This window comes from Triturus cristatus, chromosome 1_1 (assembly GCF_964204655.1).
Source record: "Triturus cristatus chromosome 1_1, aTriCri1.1, whole genome shotgun sequence".
NCBI lineage: Eukaryota > Metazoa > Chordata > Amphibia > Caudata > Salamandridae > Triturus > Triturus cristatus.
The window spans coordinates 16,041,053-16,059,986 of NC_140579.1; the positions used below are offsets into that span (position 1 = coordinate 16,041,053).

Sequence of the window (18,934 nt, forward strand, 5' to 3'; positions counted from 1 at the left end):
GCCTGCTGACTACCACTGGACCTTTGTCTGCCTCGTCTCCCGATAACTCGTCCTCGTCCTCCTCCTCTGTGTGGAGGTCGAGGTCGGGGTCACCGAGGGTTCCCTCTAAGGGAGGCATGTTCCCATCTGCACTGGGGGGACCTGTGTTAGAGGACCTCCTAGCATCGTACGCCTCTAAGAGACCTATCAGAATTGCGATGGTAGGGTTAGAACCCTGGTTTAGCTTCCTGGAGGCACACAGTTGTCGCATCTCCTTGAAGCTAAGAGTTGCATATCGTGACACGACCTGTGGAGGGTCACTGACCACTAAGGGAGTCTGCGAAGACTCTCCGTGGATCGACATGCTTTTCTAGTGAGGTGTAAGTGTTGCACCTACCTACACTATGGGTTTACCTACTGATCCCTTGCTAGGAGTTGTAGTTAGGGTGTGCTAAGCCCTGTTACACTACAACAGCCGGTTCAGTAGAACTCGGAGTATTCTAAGTTAAGTTATATGTACCTGGGTACTTATGTGATCTTTCACTGCGATATTCTTAGGATACGTGTGTGGTAAAACAACAGCAAGCTCAAATCCCAACCGCTGCTCACCAATGTGAGAAGTTGGCCTGATATGTAGTGCTCACTATTCTAGTGATCACTGTGTATCATTCCAAACGACCCTTATTGATGATTGGTTGTAAGTCAACCTCTTAGACCAGCTATCCTAGTAGCGTGGATACGAGCAGTCTTAGGCTAAACTCTAGAGGGCGTGTTAAGCCGGCTGTTTACCATCACATATACCCCTTGAACACCATGTGAAAGGACACCACACAAGTTGTTATGAAAATAAAAGGATATTTATTTATAACAAGACTACCCTGGCTCTTTATGAGTCAGGGAGCTAAGCACACTACAAAACTCTTAGGAAAATACTTCAGTTGCACAATTTACACAAATGCCCGAGGGGCACGAGAAACCATCTACACTAACAGTGAAATGCGAATGGTTAGAGTCTGGAGGTACTGATTCCGGAGTGTTCCGATCAGTGGGACTAAACGAAAAAGGAACTGGACACTTGTAGAGCGAACCTGCGATGGAGCACCGAGATGCTCGATTTACCTAGCCCGGAGGCTGCGGCTGCGTGAAGTTCGGCAAGATGTCGGGAGTCCTCGTGTAGTCTCAGGAGCCTGAAAGAAGAAGTTGCTGGCAGGCGACCAGTGACGACGTTCAGGGCGATCCAAGCCTGGATCGGTGGTGAAGGAAAACCTGAAAGCAGAGGGGACTCAGTTCTCAACCGCTAGCCAGCGATCGTGTGGGTACCAGGAGGGTACCGGCTGAAGTCACCTCGACCAGGTGAGTGGGTGACGTCGGACTCGGCTGTTCCTCGGACCAGGAGGCGCGGCGGCGACCAGGATGGAGGGCGAGCTGTCCCACGAAGGTGTCTGCTGTCGATGATGCTGGGCCCAGGAAGGGGCAGCGGATCTTGGCAGTGGCAACCCAAGCGGGGGAGTCAAGATGGCGTCGGGAGTGGACCAGGAGGGTCCGGGGTACTCCTCTGTTGAAGGGGAGCAAGAGCCAGTCTGGAGCAACCAGACCGGGGATGCAAAATAATCTTGGAGCGTCGTGAAGAGGGCCACAAGCCGGTCGGCAAGTGGTCGGACAACGCGGTGAACAGCAAGGAGCGGAAGGGCCCCCCACGCAGATCTCGTGGATGCTGGGGAGACAGACTTCGAAGCTGGAGCTGCTCAGGGTTTAGGGCTTCTCAAACCCTAGGTGCACTCACTCGAGGGTCCCTCGGTGGGCGTGCTAGATAAGCGTCGTGCAGGTTCTGAAGATAGCCGGTCCCGCAGGTCTCGTCACACCTACGACTCTCAGCTGGGCTGATGAGGCAGGTAAAAGGTCAGAGATGGCAGGGTACTCGGGTCTCGTCGAGCTGGGCAGTCTTGATCCGTAGGAGAGACTTACAGCAAACCGCAAGCGCTTAGTTGGTGCCTGCTGGTGCAGGGTGGCTACTCCTTAGCCACAAGGGAGAGTCTTCAGAAATAGTCAAGAGTTCCTTTCGGGGGAAAGTGGTTCGTGATTCGGAGGTATCCGATTATCTGATTATCCAATTTGGGAAGGGGACTCGCTCCTACCTTTATTCTAAGAAAAAGGGGTTGGCCCGTGACTAGGTTCTACCTATGGGTGGAGCCAGGAGGGGGGTAGTTACACCCCTATCCTTTGTCCGGCTTCGCGCCAGCTCAGGGGCTGGTGTGCCCCCGAAACTGGTTTGAGCCGGGCTATGCACAGTGAGCACCGGGGTGCCACTGGCAATCACCTTCCTTTCAGCCCTGCCTACCTGGAATGCACAAACCCTGTCTGGGATGGTGCTAACACCGCCCTCGACAGGAAACCCTTTGTCCAAACTCCCTTCGCTGGAAGGTCCCCCAGCAGCAGGAGGTCAGACTTGTGTCTGGTGGCAGCATCCATTTTGTGATGCTGAGGCTTGAGTCAACTTTAACCGGGGTTCAGGGTTACTTCCATGTCGTGCCCCTCTAGAAGGGGGGAATGCTAACCCCGTCGCCAGAACTAGCGAGGGGTTCGTATTCCAATTCGTATGACACCTTACTCGACATGTGTAGGTGATGCGATGCCAAAGTTAGCAAATAGCTGGCCCGCGTCACCATGGAACGGCTATTAGGACTTGGTTCCGCAAGCCGTCGACGGGCTCGGCTCGCGCCAGAGCCCCATCCCACATGACTCCCCGCACTCTGCCTTCAGGATTGATAAGGCCTGCCATAGGAGTGACTGATAGGAATCCATGTGTCCATTTTAGGGTTAGGTGTAGGAATACTACACCTACAGCAACGGGTGATTACACCACGTGGCCCCAGCTGTCGTGCAGCCAGTTGTGTCAGATTTGGGCGGCCATTCCAGGGGTGGCATAATACATGCTGCAGCCCCTGGTAGGCCCTGGGTACACCGATGCCCTGGATACCTGTGGTATGCTGAGACAGGGACTGACAAGGCGGCCCAGTTCCAATTAGTGGATGCACCTAATGTACATGTGTGTTAATTTCGAGAGAGAACAGCTAGGCTGTGGGTCTGATTGGCAGGCCCACAGCCGGAGAAAGTCGTAAACCAATGAAGCAAACGCAAAAAATCTGGGTGATCATAGGATTGCAGACCCTACTCTCCTACATACTCCATGACAGTACCCATGGGCCGCCAGCAATGACACATCCCCCGCTGCACTGATGATCTGGTTGGAGACCATCATGCCCCCATTCAACACCTCCTGGAAGTCTTCCCGTTTATCCCTAGGCAGGGAGTCAGCAAACTGTTGCAGTGAGTCCCATAACGATCGGTCATAGCGACCCAGCAGAGCGGAGGCGCTAGCAGCCTTCATAGTCGAGGCCGACGTAGAGCACATCCTCCTCCCCAGGGAGTCCATCTTGCGACTCTCCTTATCCGGAGGAGCTGTGGAAGAGGGCGACGTGGCATGTTGCTTCCTAGCCGCAACCACAATGACAGAGTCCGGGGGAGGGTCCACCCTGAGGAACGCCGGGTCCGAATCAGGGGCCCTGTATTTCTTTTGCAACCTTGAGGGGGCAGACTTCACCACGGCCGGTGTCAAGAAGACCTCCATGGCTGGTTCCTCCAGACCTGGAACCAAAGGGAGGAGGGGGCGTGATAGATGCGCCTTGTGTAAAGTCTTGAATATCACAGAGGTAGGGGGAACTGGTACTGTCACTGAGATTCCCAATTTTGCCGCCCCACTCATCAGAACATCTTGGAAAGTGGCAATATCATCCACTGGCGAGATTCTAGTAGGCGGCGTTTCCGATAACGTGGGGGAAAGCCGGCCAGTGCCAGAAGAGTCCGAATACCTCGTGCCTCTGGATCGAGATCTATACCTCCATCGTCCATGCCTTGTGTAAGTGGACGATCTGTGTCTACTCCGTGACCTCCGGCGCGATCTAGAGCGTGATCTCAGTCTCTTAGGAGTCACTGGTCGCCGAGGAGAAGGCGGGAGCTGTGGCACCGGAGGCGGTGGTGGCGGAGGTGGCATAGGCCGCTTAGGAGGCGCCACTGGGAGCCGGGGGTCAGGTGGAGGAGGAGGAGGCGTGGGAGGCTTAGGTTGCGGTCGCGGTAGAGGCAGCGGCAGGGGGTCCATTGGAGACTCTCTCCCATCACTCCTTGCGGGAGAACCCGGACTAGCCCTGACCGGACTTCCGTCCACCCTTCTCTTCTTTGCGGGTCTACTCCGTGAAGAGGCCGAAGTGAACGAGGGGGAGCGTCCCGCTCTCCTAGATCCACGACTGGAGATCGTAATCACGGAAGAAGTGTTACCAGGTGATCTCGTCCTCGACGTCGAGCCGTGCGTGGACCTCGTACGGCTTCTCCTCGCCTTTGAACGCAAACGGCATCCCCTCGACGTCGAACGTGTCTTCTCGACGTCGAGTGCCTTCGTCTCGACGGCGAGCCTCTCGACGTCGACGGTGATATCCTTCGCCTCGACGGCGATCTCCTTCGGCTCGACGGCGATCCCCCTCGACTCGACGTCCGTCGCCGGTGGCTTCGCGTCGATGTCGATCCATGAGTCAACGGCGAAGGAGGCGAGCGGCGCTGGCTGCGGGGCTCAGTACGACATCGATGGTGTGTCGACGTCGACTGCGAAGCCTTCGACGGCGACCTAGTCCGAGGTCTCGCCGGCCCCTCTCTCGACGGCGAACGTTGAGGACGCCGAGATCCAGAGCCCTGGATCGACGGCGAACACACCGGTGCTGTACCTTTCGCCGTCGTAGTCCTCGACGTCGAACGGGATCTTCCAGTCGGTAGGCGTCGTTTCTACTCCTTTTTCTGCCCGGAGGTCCCTCCAGTGGCTGAAGCATGGGCAGAGGATGGGGAAGGAGATCCTCCATGCCCAGAAGTCCCACCTGTTCTCTGCTTCTCCTGTCCCTGAAGGCGAATCTTCTCCGTCCTGGAGAAGGTCTTGCAGATGTCACATGTAGCAGGTACATGTGAAGATGATAAGCAGAGAATACAGACATCATGTGGGTCCGTCTTGGCCATCTTCCTCCCACACTCAGGGCATTTATCAAATAAAGCCATGCTAAGAGTGGGTCAAACTGCACCAAATTGCAGGATGCAGCAGAGAAAGGCTCTAGACGTCGAATGAACAAACTTTATAAAAAAAAACAATTTTTATCCAAAATATCCACCCAAAAGGGTAGAGCTCAATGCTCCAGGGTCCTGCTAGCTGGAGCCGGAAAAAAGAACTGAAAGTAACTTGCTTTGGCTGTGCATCCTGGGATACCGGGGGTCTCTGGAGAGTTCCTTAAAGGCACAGTATCATTTTAGCAGACACATGACAGCCTATAGGGCTTGTCTGTCCACCCCTTCCTCTCTATTGTTTAAAGGGATTTTGGTGAAGGGAGTGTGATACAATAAAGGAACATGTCAGATGTGAATACAAATGACATTTAAACTTTATTTTGGCTTTTGTGTTCACTTCAGATGAAGTGCTGGCCAGTGCAGCCATATTGTTATTAGGCTGTATTATTTTGTCTGTCTCTTAAGTGTCTTTGCAGGTTTGCAAATGCAGGACAGCTTAAGAGATATTTTGATTGCTCCGGGGTCCCCGCACATGGGCGGGACTATTCATAGATTATGACTATACACAGAGATCCCCTACTACAGAACCATCCCTTCTTGTATTATATCAGTAGCCCTGGTCTTGCATTTATCTAGTAGATGTTGTAGAAGGGTTTCAAGCTCATCGTAATGAGCCCTATCGTATCTTGCCAACAGAGCTGGGGTGTTGGCAATTCTCCAGACATTGGCTGCTTGAGATGTCTTGCGTTTCCCTGAAGCATCTAAGAGTTTGGATTCTTAATCAGGGGGTGGAGCGTCCCTTGTTTGAGAATTTGCTCTTTTCCGTGCGTTGAAACCACTAAATAGTCCAATGGTAGATGGCCCTTGATATAGGCTGGGTCAGATGGAGCGGTTTTGTATTTTTTCTCCAACCTGGGGTTAATTACCCTGGCTCTGACAGGATCTTTGAATACGTCTGGTGCATGCGTTGAAACCCCTTTAAGCATTGGTAAGATGGTTGTGGGTCTTATGAGAGGGTAATAATGTGTCCATAAGGAAGTCATCCACTGGGTCAGTATGGAGATCGACCCCATGAAAGGCAGCTGCTCTGTGAATGAGTTGTGTAAACCCTATGGTGTCATCTGGAGGAGATGGCCTAGAGGGGTATACGTCCTCTTGGGGTAGATCCAGGGCATCTAGTGCATTGTAGTCTTCCCAAGGATCAAGGCCAGGAATATTGTCTGGGTCCTCTAAGGGTTGCTCATCTTCTATTCCCTCAGAAATATCATCGTCATCAGGGCGAGTGTGTGGGGGAAATATAAGGATCTTGCAGTTCTGGTGAAGGTACCCTTATGGGAGAAGTTTGAGCATGTTTTTGGAGTGGAACTGAAGGTGTGAGAGGTTCCAGTTTGTTTATTAGGTACAGTGATTATATGTCCAGTCTTTGGATGGATATGAAGAGTTGAATATGCTACTTACCAGTATGCATCTGTTCTTGGCATGTAGGGCTGCTGACATTCATATCTGTGCATAGATCGCCGCCTAGTGTTGGGTCCGGATGATTGCACATTTTTGTCCTGGAAGTCTTCGAAGAATCACGAGATAGGTGGCTCCTCCCCTGGACTACAGTGCGCATGGGCATCCTCGCCATCCTCAGATTGTTTTTCGCCATTGTGGCAGTGATGGAGTAGATACCGTAAGTGATAACCATGCTATACAGTAATTCTGAGTGCTGCAGCCGCTACAGGCGCCGGGTAGGAGGGTGGGCGATATGAATGTCAGCAGCCCTACATGCTAAGAACAGATGCATACTGGTAAGTAGCATATTCAGTTCGAGGCATGTGGGCTGCTGAATTCATATCTGTGCATAGATTATATAGCAGTCCCTCCATTAGCGGCGGCTGCCCGTGCCAGCTGCAGCAGTCTGAAAAAGAGTCTTGAGAACAGCCTGTCCTACAGCTGCCTGCTGTTTTGAATGTACATCTACACAGTAGTGTTTTGTAAATGTATGTATAGTGGACCATGTGGCTGCTCTACATATTTCCTCTAAAGGAATATTCCCTAGGAAAGCCATGGACGCCCCTAACTTTCGTGTTGAGTGGGCTCTGGGAGGAATCGTTAATGTGCGTTTAGCTTTTTCATAGCAAATTTGAATACATTTCACGATCCATCTGACTATCCCTGCTTTGGAAATTGCGTTGCCCTTGTGTTGTGGAGAAAAGGCAACAAACAGTTGTTTTGTTTTCCTAAAATCCCGTGTTCTGTCTATATAGTACATGAGGGCCCTCTTTACATCTAGTGTATGGAGCATTCTCTCCGCGACATTTTCTGGATTTGGAAAGAAAACAGGCAGTTCAATAGTTTGATTCATGTGGAACTGCGATATCACTTTAGGCATGAAAGTGGGGTTAGTGCGTAGTACAACTCTGTTTGCGTGAACCTGTATGAATGGCTCTTGAATGGTTAGTGCCTGGAGTTCACTAACTCTTCTCAACAAAGTGATTGCCACTAAGAAGGCTACTTTCCAGGTGAGGAATTGAATCTCACATGAATGTAGAGGGTCAAAAGGTGGACCCATCAATCTGGTGAGGACCACATTCAGGTTCCACACCGGTGCCGGTGGGCGAGTTGGAGGAATCACTCTTTTGAGTCCCTCTAAGAAGGCTTTGATGGCAGGCACCTTGAATAAAGAGAGGTGCTGCCTGTTCTGAAGATAGGCCGCTATTGCGGTTAGATGTATACGGATGGAGTTGTATGCCAGATTGCATCGGTATAAGTGTAACAGGTAACAGATGATGTTCTGAATGGATGCATCCAGCGGATTAATGTCATTGTTTTTACAGTAAATGACAAACCTTTTCCATTTAGCCGCATAGCAAGCTCTGGTCGTGGGTCTCCTGGCCTCCTTGATGATATTCCTACATTCTGGAGGCAGGTTCAGGTAGCCAAACTCTAAGACTTCAGGAGCCAGATCGCCAGGTTCAGCTGTTGCGGATCTGGGTGCTGAATTTCGCCATGGTTCTGTGTTAAAAGTTAGGGTGTTAGCCGCAGTCTTTGAGGCGGCAACACGGACAGTTCTAGTAACGTGGTGTACCATGGCTGGCGTTCCCACATTGGAGCAACCAGGATAAGTGTCATTGAGTGTTGCCGTAGTTTGCGTGCCACTAGCGGTATTAATGGCGCTGGGGGAAAAGCGTACGCAAATCTGCCTGACCAGTTCATCCATATCGCATTGCCCTGCGACTGTGGATGCGGAAACCTGGCGGCAAAGCTTTGGCATTTTGCGTTTTCCCTTGTGGCGAATAGGTCTATCTCTGGATTACCCCACTGCTGGAAGTACGGTTGGAGTACTGATGGATGTAGCTCCCATTCGTGCATTTGGTGGCTGTGTCTGCTGAGCAGATCCGCCATCTGGTTGTCCTTGCCCGGGAGGTGTTCCGCCATGAGGAACATGTTCCTCTGAATGGCCCACTTCCACATGCTCTGAGCCAGATGAGATAACTGTGGAGAGTGTGTTCCTCCCTGCTTCTGTATGTAGTACATGGCAGTCATGTTGTCCGTTCGGATCAACACGACTTTGTTGCACAAGTGTACTTTAAATGCCTTCATTGCCAGGAAGATAGCCATCAGTTCCAGAAGGTTGATGTGCATCTTCCGTTGCTGTGTCGTCCATAGTCCCTGCACTGTGTAATTGAGTACATGAGCTCCCCATCCCTGGAGAGACGCGTCCGCCGTCAGTATTATTTGTGGAACAGGCTCTTGGAACGGTCGGCCCTTGCAAAGGTTGTGTGGATTCCACCAATGCAGAGAGTTGTATGCCCGACCGCTCACCAACACTAGGTCTTTCAACTGTCCTGGAGTCTGATTCCATTGACGTGCCAAGCACTACTGAAGCGGGGGCATATGTAGTCTGGCGTGCGGGACAATGAAGATGCAGGAGGCCATCATGCCTATCAACTGCATGAACACTCGCGCTGGAAGGGAGTGTTGTGGTCTGAATTTTTTTTATCAGCAGTTGCATGCTGTTGATTCTCGCTAAATTTGTCTGAGCTTTGGCAGCCAGAGTGTCTATAGTCGCGCCCAGGTACTGCCGTACGTGGGCGGGTTGGAGATGTGACTTGGAATAATTCAGTGAGAATCCCAGACTGTGAAGAAGGTGAATGGTGTGGGATATGTGGCTGGCACACTGCTGGGCTGACTTTGCCTGAACAAGCCAGTCGTCCAGGTAAGGGAAGACGTGAATGTGCTGTCTCCTTAAGTGTGCGGCCACTGTCGCTAGGCACTTAGTAAAGACTCAGGGCGCTGTTGTTACTCCGAAAGGGAGTACTTTGAACTGATAATGCTGATCCTGAAGAGTGAACCCGAGATATTTTTAGTGTGATGGGTGTATGGGTATGTGGAAATACGCATCCTTTAAATCTAGTGTTGCTAGGAAGTCTCCCTGATTGAGTAACGGCAGAACCTGCTGGAGGGTGAGCATATGAAAATGCTCTGACAGAATGTATTGGTTGAGTGGGCGGAGGTCTAGTATAGGTCGTAAAGACCCGTCCTTTTTTGGGATTAAGAAGTACAGAGAGTACACCCCTGACCCCCGCTGTTCCATAGGCACGAGCTCGATGGCGCCTTTTTGCAGCATACTTAGTACTTCTTGCTGCAATAATGTCAAGTGCTCTGCGGACATAGGACGGTGTCTTGGTGGTATGTTGGGTGGATTGGATGTTAATTCCAGACAATAACCGTACTGGACAATTTCTCTGACCCACCTGTCTGTGGTGATGGATCTCCAGACTGGCAGGAACTGTTGGGAGTCTTCCCCCGACCGGTGTTATGTGGGCGGGGGGCAGCGACAAGACGCCACTGTTTGTTATTGGCGGAGGACCTGCTGTTGTTGTGTCCTCGTCCTCTGCCTTTGGTGCTGGATCCACGATATCCACCCCTATTGTTTTATTATAGGTACCCTGGGTACCTCCTTTACTGTACTGCTGCTGGGACCCCTGACCTCTAGCTGCTCCTCTTTTCCCGGGGCGACGAAAGGAGCCACTCCGAAACTGCTGCGACTGTAGAGCCCCCATAGATTTCGCAGTTTGTGTCCTTTTTAATCTTTTCCAGTGTAGTGTCAACCTCGGGGCCAAATAAAAAGTCTGGGTTGACTGGTTGATTCAAGATATTATTTTGAATCTCAGGTTTGAAACCTGATATTCTCAGCCATGCGTGCCTCCTCAACATCACACTAGTGTTGATTGCCCTTGCTGCAGTGTCAGCTGCATCCAATCACCGTCTCCGGTTTCTTCCCAGCCTTCGGGTTTTCGATCAGAAGTTTGGGATCGACGCCTGGTTGAATCGAAAGTTTGGCGGTCGCCGCACTCTTCGGTGTTGACGTAGTCGGATCGACCACCGTGACCTTGTTGGTCGGTGTAGGAAGGTGGATATCTGACTATGGTTACCCCCAACTTTTTGCCTAGTGTCTAGCTGGTTTTTCGACTTAGTTGGCCTGAGATCCTGCCATTCAGGGTCTCAGGCTGTCTGCTCTCTCTGTAAAATGGACTCCATGTACCCTAGGTACATAACCAATTGGTAAGGATCACCTTATTGGACCCTGTACAGTGTACCCTAGGTACCCAGGGCATAGGTGTACCCTAGGCCTCCCAGGGGCTGCAGCATGTATTATGCCACCCCTGGTCTGGCCTTCCAATCAGACACAACTGGCTGATCACTCAGCTGGGGCAAGGTCGTGTAATCACCCCTTGCTTAGGTGTAGTATTCCTATACCTACCTTATATATAGACACATGTGTACCTATCAGTCACTCCTATGGCAGGCCTTAACAATCCTGGAGGCAGAGTGCTTGGTAACATGTGAGATGGTGCTCTAGCATGAGCTGAGCCTGTCTGCAGCTTTCGGAACCATGTCCTTATAGCTGTTCTATGATATAGCCTACCATATACTCTTAAAGTGCCTTATAATCTTAAACGGTTATGGTAACTATGGTTGGGCTGTATCAAAACATGTCGTGTAAGGTGTCTAACACTTTGGAATAATACCCCCATACCATTTCTGGTGATGAGGATATTATTCCCCCCTTCTAGAGGGAGAGACATGTTAAAATCATACTTTGCTGTTTATCTCTCACCAAAGCCTCCGCATCACAAAATGGATGCTGCTGCCACAGACACAAGTCTGACCTCCTGCAGCTGGGAGTGATCCCAGCCAGGGAGGCCTGGACAATAGGTTTCCTGCTTGGGGAGGTGCTAGCACCTCCCCAGACAGCCTTTAGTGTATTGGGGCAGGGTGGGCTGAAAGGAATGAGACATGCCTGGGGCACACAAGGTGTTCCTTGCATAGTCCAGTTCAAACCGGCGCTGGGGCACTCCAGCCCCAGCTCTGGCGCGAAACTGGACAAAGGGAAGTGGGTGTAACCACCCCCTCCCAGGTCCCACCCATAAGGCGTGACCTAGCAGGTATCCCAGCCCCCCAGATTAGTATAAGAGTGGGAGTTGGGCCTCAAGAGATGAGATTATCCTGAACCTGCAAAACTGAACAGAAACTCTGGACCTTCGACATTCGACGAAAGAAGAAGACTGAAGAATCTCCCTTGTAGCCAAGGAGTGGCTACCCTGTGCAAACAGGCACCATCAAGTGACTACCCTTTGCTTTGTGAAACGTTCGACGAGGAACCGATTGCAGAGCCCGACCAGAGCCTTGATTTCCAGACTTCTCCGACCCTCATCCACATCTGCAGCAGAGCTGAGATCCGTGGAAGCGACGTGGGACCGGCTACCTGGGAAAAGTGGCTAGTAACTTACAGCGCAGCTTCTGAGGTACCCTCGAAGTTGTGCACCGGGGATTGAGAAGCCCCAACCCCAAGCACCATCTGCACCGAAGACCAGCCCCCCACACTCCACGAGTCCTGCGTGGGGCCCTTCAGCATTTTCCTGCTTGCCGCGTCTGTCCGGTTGCTTGCCCGCTGGCTAGTGGCCTTTGTGACGACGCTCCCTGAAATCTTCTGCGCTGGTTTGGCTCCTCCAGACTGGCTCCCGCTTCTCTGCAAAGAAGAAGCACCCCAGACCTTCCTGGTCTGCACCAGAAGCAAGTCCCTTGTTCTTCGTGGGTTCCGCTTGCCAAGGCTTGGTGAGTCCTAGTCCAACTTCGACGCCGCCGACAGCAAGAGCCTTCGTGGGACAGCTCGCCTCCTGGTCCTGGTCGTCCTCGACGCTTCCTGGTCCTCCTGGCTGCAGCGACAAGCTTCACCTTCACCTGCAACTCTTCACGACATCGCCTGGTTCCTTCCTGGTTCCACGTGGTCACTGGCTAGTGACCTTGACTCTGTCCCCTCTGCTTGCAGGTTTCTTCTCTTCTTGATCCCAGGCTTGGGATCCACCGGACACTCTCTCCTGACTGCCTGTCAGCATCTTTCTTCAGGCATCCATAGGAGTCGACGACGAAAACGACGCATCTTCACCCCTATGCACCCGCAGCCTGTGGGCTAGGTAACTTGGGTACTCCGGTGCTCATCAGGATAGTGACTATCCTAGTGTCTAGTTTTCAAGTCTCAACTTCCTAGCTACTCCGGAAGTGTCCTAAATCTATCTATTTCTAAACTGTAACATTGCTATTGACTTTTACGCATTACGCATGAGTGTTTCCACTCTACACACGAATCCCGTGGGCATCCCACTTCCTAACTAACGCTAGTGTAGTGTAGCCCCAGCGATTCCCTAGGCCTAGGCCTATTCTATTTCCGTGACAGTGGTCCTTATACCACTTATTTAGTATATGGTTTGCGTGGCCCCTAGGGCCTAACTGTATTACTTACCTGTGTGACTTACTGTATGCATTAATAAGACTGTGTTGTACTTACCTCTAAACTCATAAAGAGTGCTGAGGGTTTGCTTAGAATAAATACACTTTATTTTATATATATATCTGTTGTGGTGTCCTTTCATTTGGTATTCAAGGGATTATATATGGTATCACAGCTGGCTTGACATGCCATTCAGAGTTTAGCCTAAGACTGCTCTTGTCCATGCTACCACTAGGATAGCTGGTCTATAAGGTTGACTTTACAACCAATCACCATAAGGGTATTTGGACTGATATAAGGTGTACACTATAACTAGTGACATCATACATCAGGCCAACTTCTCACAGTCGGTGCCCCAACCTTCGGTGCCATAGGCCGTTGCGTCTTCTCGGGACCGAGGGCCTTCTTCTGTGTCTCGGTGCTGAAGACCTTTTTTGTCTTCTCGGTACCGAAGTCCTCCTTTCTTTGGTCGGTTCCGATGTCCCTTTTCTGTGTCGACGGATTGGAGGGCTTCGATGCCTTCGATCCGACTTGAACCAGTTGCACTTTCGGTTTTGATTTGACCGGTGCTGGTTTTGGTTTTGCTTTCACTGAACCGAATCCAGTCTTTTTTGATAGCGTTGGCTCTTGTGAAATGTTCGAAGCCGGGCATTCAAGCGGGGCTGTAGAACGATCCGACTGATCTTGGGTAAGGCCCGCAGGCGATCCCTCGACCTGAGCCTTAGCAAGACTGTGTCCTTCGGCCTCCGCATCGACAGATTGGCCTGGCTCCTCTCCCGAGCTATCTTCCTCGGCCCCAAGGGCCTCATCGTCATCTCCTACCTCGTCGACGACATCTTCGCCCTCAAAGATCACCTCCTCATCGTCGTCGTCAGAATGGGATTCAGGCTCCGAAGCATGGCTCGAGTCTATCTCTTAGACGCTCTCGACTTCCTCATCCTCGGTGCTGAATATGTTAACCGGGTTAGGCGCAGATTGTTTGGCCTCCAATCTAGCCGCCCGTCGATTCCGAAGTGTCTTCTTTGACCGAAACCGGGCGCAGGCCATACACCTTGACTATTCAGGATCCGGTGATAAACATTTGTTACACACCGGATGGACGTCGATGTGTGGATATTTCGAATGACAAAGGACATCTCTTGAAGGGAGTCCTCGATTCCATCCTCGAACGTCGATCGATGGTCGGACCGAAACTAGGTCCGAGAAGTGTGAATAAATCCGAGAACAGGTCAAAATATTTGTCGATACCGAACGCAAACAATACCGACGATACCTAAAGGCTTTTGGCCTTAAATAAAGTTTTCCTAACTTGAGCTAAGATAAGCACATCCGAACCCAATGGCGGAAAAAAACAATCTGAGGATGGAGAGGATGCCCATGCGCACTGTAGTCCAGGGGAGGAGCCACCTATCTTGTGATACTTCGAAGACTCTTCCAGGACAACAATGTGCAATCATCCGGACCCAACACTAGGCGGCGATCTATGCACAGATATGAATTCAGCAGCCCACATGCCTCGAACATTTTGTTTTGGGTCTGGGCGGAAAAGCTCTTCTATGGAAGAATCCTTTTTCAGGCCGGTTTGCCCTGTTTGGAATCGAGCTGTTTGCTTGGTTTACCGATGTCCGGTACAGTCTTCGGAGTGGATTATGGTTTGGGTTCCGAAGACTTGTAGTCGGAAGCTTTTTTCGGCTCGAATTTTCTCTTCGGATCGGAGATTTTTTTCGGATCCGGAGTTGTTGGTTCCGTAGCTTGTTTTAGGTGCCGAAGTGTGCTTAGATGTCTAAGCTGGCTTTGGTGCCGAGCTTGGCTTCGGTTTGACCATTTTAGGTGCCAGAGTTTGTTTCGGTGTCAGACTGGGCTTTTGTTCGACAATTTTGGGTACCGAAATTTTCTTCTGTGCCGAAGTCTGTATCGGTTTCACTTTTGGTTTGAAAACCATTTGTTTATCGGGGTTGACTGAAGGCTGGCTCGAGCCTGAGTCGCGTAGAAGCTTTTTGGAAGTCTTCGTTGCCGGGGCCGAAGGCGGGGCATCGGAAGTTTGTGATCAGTGTGCACCTGGGCCCAAAGGTGGAGGTGGAACCGAAGTCTCATGAGGTGTTGGAGTAGGAATAGGGTCATCGTCTGTACTTACGACCAGTTGACCAGCTGGAGGGGGATCATCATCTTCTGCCTGCTAGTTGGCTCTGGAAGCTGAATCGTCTGCTTCGGAAATGATGACTTCTTCCTGCTGTTGCTCTTCTGACTCCGATTGAACTGGAGTCTCCTGGATAAGGGGTCTGGTGCCGATGAAGACGATTGTGCCATGACTCTCCGAGTGAGACGGTCCCTTATTGCCTTTTTGGACCAGAACGAAGCACAGGCCTGGCAATTTCGGCTCTCGTGCTCTGGGGACAAGCGCAGATTGCACACCTCATGTAGATCAGTGTGGGGGGATTTGTGTCCACACCAAGGGCACTTATTGAATGGTGTTCTTGCCATGAGCCGAAAGCCCAATGGCGCAGTTGGGCCCGACAGCCCTCGACGAGCACTGGAATTGAAAAGTGCAGGTTGTTCAAGACGTCTGTAGAAGGAAGTCTTGATCGAAAACAATACCGACGGTAGGGATCAGGGAACGCGCGTCAACGAAACCGAGCGAGAGCGACATACACATTCAAGCCAGATGGCGGAAAAAAAAACAATCTGAAGATGAAGTCGATGCCCATGCGCACTATGCTCCAGAGGAGGAGTCATCTACCATACAAAGACTCTTCCAGGCCACAACAAAGTGTAGTCATCCGGGCCCAACACCAGATGGCGATCTATGCACTAGTGTGTGATCTTCAGCCCATATGCCTCGAACAAAGGAGTTTTCTGTGGGTCAAACACCACAAAAATGGCAACAACAAAAATAGTATACTGACTGTCTTTTTTCACTGCAAGATGAAGATACGGCCAGTGTAGCCTACTTATTTTGGCTGCATTATTGTCTTTCTATCTCTTAAGTGTCTGTGCAGGCCTTCCTGAAGAAAGGTGAAAAAGTATCCACTTCAGAAGATATATCTAAAGAGCTCCGGGGTCCCAGCACAAAGACGGGACTATTCAAGTGCTTATGACGATACATGGAAATCCTCTACAAGAAAAGTATTTTTTTCCATTTTTTGAGATCCCTTAGTCTTTGGCAGGGTATGTCATCTCCAGGGTCTGGAGTTTGAAGCTTTTTACTTTTCAAGCCATAACAGCCTTGCCTCCCTTTCTTGTAAGGTTTTAGCTAAAAAAGTTCTACAATATCTGCAGTCTTTAATCAGTATAGGCACTCTTTGTGAGGATCGACTGAGAATAGCCTCATTTAGCCAAAACTTTTGCATGTTCTAAATAATCAATTTTTTTTTAAACTTCTGACATGATGGCAGACTGTCAGATGAGAGGGATACAGTTTAAATAAAATGAAAAGACTTCACCTGAAGATAATTATCCCACAAAGAATCTGTGAGGAAAAAAACTGAGCAGAGCTCAGGGAGACCATTTCCACATTGTGCAGTAAAAAAACACTGAGGTTTGAAGCCACTGCACAAGAGGGAAGGGTGCATGCTCAGCTCTCATTGGTCAGACTTTGGCTATGCAAAAAAATGATGTGGATTGCGATTTAATCCTACTGGGCATACAATAACAGACCTAGATGAAAGACTCTTACACTAATATTTATAATTACTGTGGACTCCCATCTCAACAACGGAAGAAACAAGCATGTGAATCTATGAAAGATTCAATGCTGGGGAATATAAATATACTTGGAAAAGTTTGCGATGAAAATGCCCAATTAAGAAGATTTCAAACTAAAGCAAGGGACCCACAATAACTCCAACCTAACTAGTGAGCTGAGCATGAATTTGCTCTTACTACAATGGATTTACTTGGATTTGCACCAGTTTTATTAAGATACAAAATATACAAACAAAAATGGAAGATAAGTTGTAGCTTGAAATTGCGTCCCTGTCGAGACAGATAAAAAAATAACAAGTTTTCACAGAAAACAACTTTAGCACCCCATATGTAATCCACAGGGGTTCACACAATACTGCTGGCCAGTTAGGAGAACGGATCCATAAATCAGGTAGTATGCTGACACCATAAACTGCAGCTCCAGGCTCCAACTACCCGTTTATGCTTTCCATTACCTGAAAACACTGTTAATAGGCGCAGAGTACAACTTGTTATAAATACAATAGCACAGAGGGTATGAAATATGCTCATAATACCAATTCCCACATGAGCCATCAAGCAAATGCACTATATGAGGTCAATATCCAGGCAGTTCTTGTGACTCCAAAGCTAGTCACAAGGCGGCATAATACTTGTGTAAATGTGAATGAATACTTAGTGTTTAGGAGAAAAGCAGCCAGCAAGGCCTCCTCTTGCTTCAGTCCAGTGGGAGATTGCCAAGCTCTTACCCAGAACCTGGATAACTCAGGTACCAGGAGTACACAGGATTTAAGTACCACTCTAATTAGATTGCCAGCTGGCAGTAGTTATTTAGTACCTATTTTGCGGTCTTCTATCCCAAACTCAAGATGGTGCCCATTTTCAAGCCATCCACTCTCCTCCAATTATACGGGGTCCACCAATTTCCTTTTCTGATGCTACGACTATTGGATAGTTTACATAACACATGGCTCCTTCTTAAAGTAAAACTGGGAATGTATACATGCAGCAACTGCCTCACTCCACCTAGCGAGTGCTATTGTTAGAGTAGAAAACAGGATCTCAGGACTTCCCAACCAGTAGAAGACACAGCATGTGCTGCTGCGAAGTGAACTGAGATGGAGGAAGCAGCAGCTGAAGGAATGTGGGTCAGTTTGCCTTTGGTTCATCAAAAGACCAGCTTAAACATGACGGTATCACAAACTAACAGCTGTTCGCTTCAAGCACATGTGCAGAAGCTTTACAGTTGCACCTCATTCAGTTCCAAAATAAACAAAGATGATCATGTGTCTTTTGCAGTCCTTAACAAAACTTTTCTACCCAGTGGCCTCATCCCCAAGTACAACATAAGCAGTCAGTAGTTCCCTCCCTCAAACAACTGGCATTGCACTCACAGGGAGCTACTACTCCCTAAAACACAGCAGTCTATGCACATTTGAGGAGTTCCTCTGAGAAGAGATTTGAAAACATGATTCCAAAGCAAAACAAGTATTCCACGGCACAAAACCAAAGTACATTCTTCTCGGTCTGAAGGATTTCTATTTGTTCACCCGGCTATAAAGAGCAGTGCCAGAGATAATTTGGCGACCCGGGCCAGGATATGCTCGCAAGACAGTCGTGGATATCCAAGTCGTAGATATCAAAGTAACCACTATGGGCAGTTGGTTCTTATCCAGAAGCAGCTCTTGGTTTTAGTTTCTTATTTAAAACAAAAATGGCCTCACAGAAGCCAAGAAGTTGAGCCAATGCTTTTCCACTTCCAGCCTCCATCGGAGTGCACAAGACACTGTCCCCTCCAACAGCTCTTTCTTCACGCCAGTTCAGACAGCTTTTACAGCTTCATTTTCCACCATATCCCCATCCCTTGTGGGGAGAGATAAGCGCTTTAGTAGGAACCTTCTCCAGCACCCTAAGGGAGAGGAGGACCGTTCACTCCAGGATGGTAAAACGCACACTTGTGCTCATACCGGCAGTTACCTTTCACCATGAAATGGCGACACACAGAACGCCTGGACATATCTGTTAAAAGTAAGAAAACAAGGTTAGTAGTGAACAAGGAGCAGATTCCCCCAATAGCACCCCAAAATGTCCTTTCAGCATCTGCATAGATCTTCCCATAACGTCTTCTCCATTAAGTATACTTCTCCACCTTATTGCTGGACTAAACGCACACTGCCCATCTATTCCAAATAGAAAGAGATCAAGGCTCCCCTGGGGACAACAGATCAAGTACGCTACACTAAACTGAGGTGGAAGTTTGTGAGTAGCCAGACACTGCCAACAACTGTGAATTACACACAAAAAACCTATGTACATACACCTCAACAACTAGTGAGTGTCGGCGAGACAAAAAAAACCAAGGTATCACAGAGATCTGCGACTCTCTTGGCCTTAGAA

At 49.7% G+C, this 18,934-nt stretch overlaps 1 protein-coding gene across 3 annotated transcripts in view; it reads right to left on the reverse strand.

The window, feature by feature from the left end:
• Positions 1-16,744: 16,744 nt before the first annotated feature.
• PPP1R10 (protein phosphatase 1 regulatory subunit 10) overlaps positions 16,745-18,934 on the reverse strand; it is a 79,679-nt gene continuing 77,489 nt past the window's right edge. For all 3 annotated transcript variants that reach the window (XM_085636513.1, XM_085636165.1, XM_085636596.1), the window contains one exon: positions 16,745-18,556. In XM_085636513.1, coding sequence (XP_085492639.1) covers positions 18,447-18,556 — 110 coding nt within the window. In that variant the 3' untranslated portion in view covers positions 16,745-18,446. The remainder of the gene's footprint in view (positions 18,557-18,934) is intronic.